Source organism: Neomonachus schauinslandi, chromosome 2 (genome assembly GCF_002201575.2).
Source record: "Neomonachus schauinslandi chromosome 2, ASM220157v2, whole genome shotgun sequence".
In the NCBI taxonomy this organism is placed as follows: domain Eukaryota; kingdom Metazoa; phylum Chordata; class Mammalia; order Carnivora; family Phocidae; genus Neomonachus; species Neomonachus schauinslandi.
This window is the reverse complement of record NC_058404.1, coordinates 135,434,033-135,443,947: the sequence shown is the minus strand read 5'-3', so window position 1 is coordinate 135,443,947 and position 9,915 is coordinate 135,434,033. Positions and strand designations below refer to the sequence as shown.

At 44.2% G+C, this 9,915-nt stretch overlaps 1 protein-coding gene across 1 annotated transcript in view; it reads left to right on the top strand.

The window, feature by feature from the left end:
* The first annotated feature begins 1,334 nt into the window (after positions 1-1,334).
* CDS1 (CDP-diacylglycerol synthase 1) overlaps positions 1,335-9,915 on the top strand; it is a 66,012-nt gene continuing 57,431 nt past the window's right edge. The window contains exon 1 of the mRNA XM_021702344.2: positions 1,335-1,779. Coding sequence (XP_021558019.1) covers positions 1,663-1,779 — 117 coding nt within the window. The 5' untranslated portion in view covers positions 1,335-1,662. The remainder of the gene's footprint in view (positions 1,780-9,915) is intronic.

Genomic DNA, 9,915 nt, shown 5'->3' with positions numbered 1-9,915 from the left:
CTTTTTTCATATCTTTTATCATTTTTGTTACTCTTCCCATGAATCTGATTTCTCTATATCCTTTTGAAAATATGATGACCCAATCTGAACTTAGAGCTTTAAAGATTTATTTTGGCGAAATAAAATGATGTCCCTGTGCTCTGGTTTTTAATGCATCCTACTTTGACTTTTTGGCTTTGCTTGTTATTAAATTTTCAGGACAACGTGTTGGTAATGACCTTACTTACTTTCAACATGCTAGTAATGACCTTGAGAAATTTCTATTGTTGATTTATTTCTCTTAGGGGTGTCTTCCTGAACGTTGTTCCGTTTGTGTGATGGCCTGTCTCCCCTTACCCCCCCCCCCATTTGTCAGCCTATCAGTCATCACCAGGTGGTGGATACATGTCAAGAAAACTAATCACCTTGTAACAGGATTTGGAATGGAATTAATGCGGATATGGAATTGTGCCCTTCCTGTTCCAACTTTAGCAGCCCAAGGTCCACGACTGCTTAAAGATTAGCTGGTTGGCAAATGCACCCCGCAGCATTTTAGGGTCTGGGTTCTCTCTTCGGGCCCTACGCAGTGAATTTTGTGAGCTCCAATACTCGAGTTTCTAGGAGACAGAGCTTGGGTTTGTGACTGAAACTGGCCAGTCCATCCCAGGACACCCGGTGGGGTAAATGCATCTCTCGGCATCTATTTTCAAGGTGCTGACACTGAGCTACAACGCCGCGAAGTCAACGAGTCCGTCCTGCCAGACAAGTTTCTGCTTCTGGACGCCTGTGAAGCTCCGACACGCCGCGGTGTACCAAGCTGATGCGGCCGTGGAGTCATCTGAAGGGGGTCGTGCATAGGGCTGTCAATATGTACCAGGCGTTTTCGGGCAGCTCTTCCAGCCCTCTCGGTTGCGCGGGGACGAGCCTACAAGTTCTCCACTTCACTGCTAACCACCGTACTCGGCCCTCCTCCACCGCCCCGCTCCTCCCTTTTCTCCAGCCGGCGCCGCTCCCACCTTTCCTCAAGGCCCCCACCTGTGTGCGTGCAGAGACGGGGGTGGAGCCGGGGGGGCTCGTGACGTCACCCCTCCGCGAGGGAGGCGGGGCTGTGGGAACCGCAGTGCAGCGCAGAGGGGCGGGCCGGGGCGGGGCCTGCGGCGCGTGACCTGGCTGCGGGAGGCAGGAACCCAGAGAAAGGTGTAGGGGGGCCGGGACCAGCCGACTCCGGAGTCCGGAGGCGGGGCAGGGAGTGCCGCGGCTAAGGCGGCGGGCGCCCGGTGGAGCGCTAAAGCGGGTCACGCTTCCTCCTTCCCTCCCCGCCCCTTCTTCTCCTCCCACCTGGGCCTCTGCGTGGAGACGCGCACCTGGCAACCGGCGGCCGTGCTCCGCCGCGTCTCCGCCTTCTCGGCTCGGGCCGGGTGTCCCGAGCCTGCCCCGCACCCCGAGCCGACTCCGGCCCCCGGCGCTCGTCCTTCGCCCCTCGAGCGCTCGCTCGTTGATGCCGTTTTGGGGGTGACCCGGCGCGGCGGCGCCTCCATGGTGGGGGCGTGTTAGTGGCCGCGGCTCTGCCGGACGTCGAGTGCGCGGCTGCGGGGTGGCAGAGCAGCCAGCCAGTGAGACCCCGCGCGCAGCTCGGGTTTCGGGGCGCTGGAGGAGGCCGCCACGGCCGCGCGGGAGCGGGAGATGTTGGAGCTGAGGCACCGGGGAGGTTGCCCCGGCCCCGGGGGAGCGGTGGCGCCGCCACCCCGCGAGGGAGAGGCGGCCGGCGGCGACCACGAAACCGAGAGCACCAGTGACAAAGTAAGTGGAGCCGCGAGAGGCGCACACCTGCGCCCCGGCTCGGTCCTGGTTTGGGCCGGGACGCTTGGGAGCAAGGGTGGGGCCCAGGGAATGTCTGGTGAAGCTGCAGGCTGCCCGCTCCGCCTTCCTCCGGCCTGGCATTATTTTCTCCTTCCTCAGGTGGGCTTGAGAACCCGGGCACCAGAGACGGTGCGTTTCCCAGGATGACCACGACCGCTGCCCAGCATAGCTGGATGATTCAACTTGATTACTATTTAGTTTCTTCCCATTCCGGTTCCCCTCCCTCTCATTTGACCGACACTAGAATCAGGGTGGAACCTGCCAGCCTAGGAGCTGCCACCTAACACCTCTTCTCCCTAGAGGAACAAAGTTAGGAAGGACGAAAGTTAAGACATGCACCTTGGTTTCTAACGTGTCATTGGATCCTGACGCTGGAAGCTTGGCTTGTTGCGCTCCATCCCCCATCAGCACTTTTTTCGTTTTCTCTGCCCTTTCCCCGTAAGATAGATTTGAGGTGGGGGGTGGATGGTGTTGAGAGTATCATACATGTGACACAGTTGTAATCCTCCGGCTTCTTTTGAGTCCAAGACAATGCATTTTTTCTGTCTATAGTGGATTTCATTTGACCTGACATAGTAATTCATTAGGACTTTTAACTCCCATTTTATTTAAAGGTAGAAAAAGAGTCAAAGTTCGGCTTATTCCATAATATAGTGGTCGAAATAGGGATTTTGGGAAACAAAGCACTTTTATGACCTCTTAAGCTAGATGGTTTAGGAAATTGGGCCAGAGAATAGATTGTTTCATAAAATCTGTTTATACAATTCCATTGTCGTTTAGAAGCTTTTAAACTATTCCTAGAAGCATTCTTTTTTAGAAGTAGGTATTGCGGTTTGAATTACAGAAGTGAAGTGGATTACCCAAGGTCAAGTCAATGGCCTTTTGGAAGTAGAACGTGTTTCCTGATACCCTTTCTTCTGGTTTGTACTGTTGCTGAGACTCACTTGGCAGTTGTGATTTGGGGAGGGTTCCACCTGCAACTTGATGTTGGTGAACTTGATGTAAGCCAAGTTTCAAAGCCCTGGTAGGAACCTCACAGGATATCATGAAATAATAAATTTAACAGTGATTTTAGGAATGAAACTTTAGAATCAGTGGGATGACAGATCCTTTTATTTTCTACCCTTGATAGCAGGAGGAGTAAAATGAGAATCTGTGATAGAACATATGTGTCAAGGAATTACACAAAATATAACAGTTTCCAGTTACTGAAGGTTGGTGTTACAAAGCTAGAAACAGAGGGCTGAGAATAGTCTTTGTGAATACTGCCTTGGAAACTAGACCCAAAATAGAACTAATTAAGTTGGGATTTGTTTTGTTTTAGCACTTGTATAGTTTAGAATCAAGGAAATACCAGCTTCCCCATGTCGACTTCCTTAACCAGCAGAAGCTAACAAGCTTTTAATAAGAGAAAACATGTTCAGGAAGTCATGCATAAAATAACTTTTGAATGAATTTAGTTTCTTAACACCCTAATGTATTTAAAATGGAAACTACAGTGGTTTAACTCATTAGAACTGTTGTCTCTAGCTATCTGACTGGATTACCTCACTGCATATTTATTTATTTATAAATACTGCACTGTTGGTTTTCATTAATATGTACCCAGCTGGATTTTGTTTTCTGAGAGTAGATATTGCCATATATAACCCAGTCTGTTAAGATTCCTTAGACAATGATGAGCATTTTCAAACTGTCTAAAATATTGCTGCACTTTTAGTTTATCACAAGGAACTCTTGACTGGGCAAGCTCTGAGACATTGAACTCTATGCCCTATCTGTCCTTTCTTATCAGGGTGTATATTTGAATGCACCTGTATTTCCAGGTCAAGGGCTGTTTTAAAATCAGTTTGCACATCAGAGGCTGGTTAATATTTGGTCCACTTAAACTATTTAAGTCCCTTCTCTGTTCAGGTCGAAGTAAAGGTAGAACTCTTGGGGAATTAATGAAGTGGAGGAGGTGTATTATATATTCTGCTATTGTACACTCCTATGTCATTTTGTAGTCTTTTTATAATAGTGTTGTTAACATGACATTCTCATTGTTCAGACCTGGAGACACGCTGGGAAAGGCTCTGTGCTCCAGAGAATTAGCGAGTGAAAAAGTCTGTCTTACCTGCAGGGCAATGTTCCTAGTTGTTAAATGCTGGAGTGATACTTGAAAGATGACAAGACCAGTCCCTCAAGGAACCTCTCAGGAGACATATGAGTTAGATTTATTAGAAGTCTGAACAAGGCTCATTGTTGGCATAGAGGGCATAGTTGGACTCTACATTGGAGACAAGAGGAAAAGCATTAAAGAGGTGAGGATTGAGCTTGGAATGAAAAGATGCCTGGGGACTCATCAGGTGTCCAAGAGTTGGGGCAGGGCACTCCAAGCAAAGGGCATGAGGAACTGTTTCTTGAGTCAGCATTCTAGGCACAGGGAACTGAAATTAGTTTGATAATCCTGGAGCATAAACTGTGTATGTTTGGGAGGTGAGGTTGGGAGACTGAAAGTCTTGTGAAGAAGGTTAGGCTTTATTTTATGGACCCTGGGAAGCCACTCGAATGTTTTTGCAGAGGCATTAGCCTATCACTCTAGCAGCAGTCTGGAGAAAGTGTTGAAAGTGGGAGATACCTGCTGCAAAGAAACCAGATAGGAGTGTATTGCAAGGGGCGCCTGGGTGGCTCAGTCGTTAAGCGTCTGCCTTCGGCTCAGGTCATGGTCCCAGGGTCCTGGGATCGAGCCCCGCATGGGGCTCCCTGCTCCACGGGAAGCCTGCTTCTCCCTCTCCCACTCCCCCTGCTTGTGTTCCCTCTCTAGCTCTCTCTCTCTGTGTCAAATAAATAAATAAAATCTTTAAAAAAAAAAAAGAGTGTATTGCAAGCATGATAGATATGAAATGATGAGGGCTTATCGTAGGTCTGATAGAGGCAGGGAAATAAGGATTGAGAGAAAATGTATATTTTAGATAATGGTTGTGGGACCTAGACTAGGGTGATCAGAGTAAGAGTAATACAGGAAGAGCCTGCTGACAGACATACTTTGATTCATAACTTAAGAGATTTTAAGGGAGGAAGCAAAAATTTTGGAGTTTTGCAGGTTGAGAGTGAGCATAAGTGAACTGGGTTGGGCAGGGTTTGTCATTCTCTAAAATGAGAGGTGATTCAAGGTGGTGATGGAAACTGAAATGAAAGGTCAGGTCTGGAAATGTCAGCCTTTGATTAGAATAGAGAGGGGAGAAAACTGAAGACAGAACCTTGAGAGGCACCCATGTATAGAGCAGAGTTGTAGATGTAGGGACGGAACCAAGATAACAAGGTCCTGCGAGCTAAAGGAAGAGGGATTGCTTAGAGGGTATCATCAATAGGATTTAGGAATAAAGGTGAGGCATAGAACACTGAGTTTAGCAAAAGATCGTAGTAAAAGCCAGGTTTTAGGTTGAAGACTGTGAGAGGTGAAGTGCTGGTGGTTATTGTCAGGAAGTGGCAGTGAAGGGGAGTACATAATAGCTAAAGAGGATGTTCTAGTGAAAATTCCCTTTTTCACGAGAGGGGAGATAGGTATTTGAATGAAAGAAGTCAAGGGAGAGTGAAGATGCTGACGACGATGGGCAGGCCTAGAAAAAAGGAAACAGACATGGTGTGGAGAGTACAGAAGAGGAGGGTAATCAAGGAAAGGAAAGAAGGAATGGAAGGTGGATAGAGAAACATTTTGAAAAGCAGAAGAGGGGAGATCAAAGTGTGTGATTCTTTTACTTGTCTCACTAGAGTCTGAGAACCACAGGGCTTCAAGGGACCTTAGAAACAATTTAGTTCAACCCAATCTTTATATATGTATTTAAAAATAATGAACTTGGTCTAGAGTGTGGTTGTTACTGCTCAGAAGGACCTAGAGCAAGCAGCAGAGCTGGAACTAGAAGTCATGTCTGACTGGGACCTGTTTGGAGTGTTATTTTAGGGAGTGTGGTATGAAATGACCAAGAGGCATATCACTCAGTGAAGATTCAGTTGAACTAAAATAACACAAATTTGTTATGCACCAAATTAGCATAGTTCTTAACTCAGTAGCAGTATTGGTCATAGTAGTTGATGCTGGTAGAGTGATTTAGAGTTCACAGAGTACTTTTACATTATCGAAATTGACATAAGACAGACTAACAGGAGAAAATGAAATTTAATTTTATATGTACAAGGAATCAAAATAGACATGGAAATTCCAAAGACAGGCAACATGAAGTATATATGGTACACAAGGAGAAGGGGGTATATATGGTATATAAGGGGGGGGTAGGGATCTGGGATTTCAGAGGGAAGGAATGCAATTTCACAGAAAGATGAAAAAGAGTAAATGTTCGGTAAAATGTTTGCTGGGCCACTGAGAAACAATGGGACATGGAGGACTTTGATCAAACAGGTTCCTCCCTATCAGACCTAGTTCATAGTATAATATAGTTATCTATGGTGATAGCTCTCTACCTGGAGCAGGTCCTCTATCTAAATCTTTTTATGCGGCTTAGGGGGAGATAAAGGCTTTTCCTGAGTCTGCTGGGTTTTGATTGCTTTTAATTCAAAATAATCTTCATGTCAAAGTGGCCCATCTTGGGGCTGCCTGCTCTTGGCCCCTGTAACATCTTACTTTACTTGTTCCTCACAGCAAGTACATGTGTTGGGAATAGCCACCATTTAATAGCCGAGAATAAGAAAGGCACTAGGTGTCATTTCGGCCTGGGAATGCCAGGTCAAGAATGCCCAAAGAACGAACAAATCACAAGTTAGGGTAAGCGGGGAAGTGGACTGAAGGCCAAAGTGGGTCACTGAAGCTCTGGATGGATTGAGAGGGGTTGAGCAGTTGGAAGTTGAGCTAAGACCTGATTTCCTGGACCGAAAGTGGGAGAGAAGGGGGTGCACATGGAAGTTACGGCTAGTAAAGGGGAGCGCATGTGAAATAGTGTGCTGTGGGACAGGGTCCCTGATGATGCTTCTGTGTGAGGCTGCTACTTCACTACAGATTTTGGTTTGTGAGGTTGAGGGTGAAACAGTCTGGTCGGTTAATTTCTGTCCTTCCCCATTTCAGATGGGTGTAGTTTCTTTCATAAATGATTTTAGTATTTTTTAAAATAAACTTTTAGTTTTGGAACTTGTGTTTCTACAAATTCTTTATTTTGGCCCACTTCTCTATGGGTTGTCTTGCTATCACCTGTAAGTGAATAAACATTTCCTTTTTTTTTTCTTTCATTTAAATCTAGGCCATGAATAAATACTAGTATTTAGATATAGACATCTAGAATACTGTGTAGACTGATACTTCCCAATTGTTGATCAATTATTAGTCAGTATTACCTAAGTAATTTTCCATGATTCTTTTGTCATTTGCAGCATATTCATTTTATTTAACAACATTTTTTGAATGCTGGCTCCCCAAATATCACCAGCCAACCAACTGATAAGACAAAGGTGAGTTTACGGCTTCCTGCGTTAAGGGAGAACAGCACCTCAACAGAGCTTCGACAGAGTCTTGGAGTGGGAAAGGCAGGGTTGGATTTTAGTGCGAATTGGAAGTTTGGCTTGAGGCGGGTCTTTCAGTGCAAGGACTTGTTTAGGATTGAGTAAAGATCACAAATAACAGGCTGGGGTTGGTGGCAATAGCGATGTAATGATTTTAAGGCAAGGGTTCAAAGAATCTTAGAAACTTATTTGTTGATGCTTCCATTAAAGAGTTGATGTGTGTTTCAGAAGTTCTTTTGGTGAACAGTGATTTCCAGATCGAGTGTCCAGGAATAGTACAGTTATGCTAATGTAGACAGTCACATTTTAAAGTCATGGTAATGTAGGCAGTAAACTTTTGGAGGTGAGGGTGGGTAGTTTCTTCTCCTATCTTTAAATTATGTTTTATATTATTCTTGGGACATCTAAAGAATATCCTGGTGTCCCCGTGTGAGTTTTTACTTACTGTTTGTGATCTTGTCTTTAGACAGTTTATTTTAATATTTTGAGAAATTTTTATCATACGATGTCATCAGCTGCATCAGGCTTTGGATGTGTACTGTGATGGACTTTTTTGATGCAAACGTTATTTTGTTTGTCATAAATGTACTAGGGGAAAGTGGGACAATTTAAAGTGGTACTCTGGAAAATTATCTCATACAGAAAAATTACACTGTATACATGAAAGGTATGATTATCCTTTATGTTTATGTATATGACTTTTTGTAAAACAGACCTTCACATGTTTCTTCATGGAAGCACAGCTAAAAAACAAAGGTTTTTTTACTGTTTGTTTTTCTTTACTCTGTGGTTGGGAATGTCTTTAAAAAAAAAACACAGGTTTTGAGTCAGTATAAGGAAAATAGGTCATTTAAGAATTTGTATACAGACATGTTTCGTGAGATTTGGCTTGCTTCTCTGCATCCAGCAAATACTTGTTGGATGCCTGTTATATTTGAGGTTCTGATTAAATGTCATCTTTTTTGTGGTTCTTTGTACCTTTGAGAAAAGGGGTGAGGCCGAGATTTGTTGCTCAATAACTAATTGTAGAATATATAATAATTTCTTGGACTGTGGACTTTAACTGTATGGAATAAAGGTCATAAAGTAACTTATACTTTGCAGAATACTCACTTGTGTATAATGCCAATTTGAATCTCTTAACAATTGTGTAGGCAAGGGAAATGGCCTTAGTTTACACCTGAGGAAACCTATATTCCTTTACCAAGGTCACATGGTATTAAGAACTGGGATTTACCCTAAACTTTCTGAGTAAAAAAATGTAAAGGAGAAAATTAGGTATGTGGTCCTAAATTTATAAAATTAATTAAAATATTTACTTAGGAACTTTTTTTACTATTACCACTCTGTGTGGCTTTTTTTTTTTTTTTTTTTTTTTAAAGATTTTTTATTTATTATTTATTTGAGAGAGAGAATGAGAGAGAGAGAGAGAGCATGAGAGGGGGGAGGGGCAGAGGGAGAAGCAGACCCCCCGCTGAGCAGGGAGCCCGATGCGGGACTCGATCCCGGGACTCCAGGATCATGACCTGAGCCGAAGGCAGTCGCTTAACCAACTGAGCCACCCAGGCGCCCTCTGTGTGGCTTTTTAAAACTAATTTGGCTTTTGTGAATTTGGTTAGAACCTTTTAGCTGAAAACCTGTAAATCTGTGATTTTAAGCACCTGGATTCAAATCAAGCAAAATAGTTTCTAGGAGCTCCTGGGTGGCTCAGTCCGTTAAGCGTCTGATTTTTTATTTTAGCTCAGGTCACGATCTCAGGAGTGGGAGATCGAGCCCCACATCATGTTGGGTTCCATGCTGGGCATGGATCTTGCTTAAGATTCTCTCTCTCCTTCTCCCTCTGTACCCCCACTGCTTGTGTGTGCGCGGTGTGAGCACGCTCTCTCTCCCTCGGTCAAAACAACAGCAAAAAACCCAAAATAGGTTCCTTTTTTTTTTTTTAAAGATTTTATTTATTTATTTGACAGAGAGAGAGAGGGAGCATAAGCAGGGGAACTGGCAGGCAGAGGGAGAGGGAGAAGCAGCTCCCAGCAGGGAGATGTGGGACTCTATCCCAGGACCCTGGGATCATGACCTGAGCTGAAGGCAGATGCTTAACCGACTGAGCCACCCAGGTGCCCCCCAAAATAGTTTCTTACTCACTTATTTCGTGATTGATTAGAAGAAATCATTCGTTTTTTATTTTATAGGCTTTTATACTTTGATTCATTTAGTTGGGAAGTGTTTCAGAACCTATTTAATGAGAATGATGTCACATTTTGAAGTGACTCCAGAAAAGGAACTAATTTCATTAGTGACCAATTGGTTGTTGATCATATGCCAAGCTTAGTTATCTTTCTAAGTGTTTACTAATTTTCTTATCCACAGGGAGAGGTCAAAGTTATTTTTCATGTCATGTCATTGAATGTTTGTATGTTTAAGACTCAGAACTATCCACATTGTAAGCTTTCTTTTAAATATAAAACTGGAGTGCACAGGAAGGGAGAAACAAGAGTCGAGGCCAGCATGAGGAGCTCGTAGCAGTGGAAATTTAAAGTTCCTTTGTGCTAACTTGGTGACTAGGAAAGCAGTGTTGCTTTTCTGTTT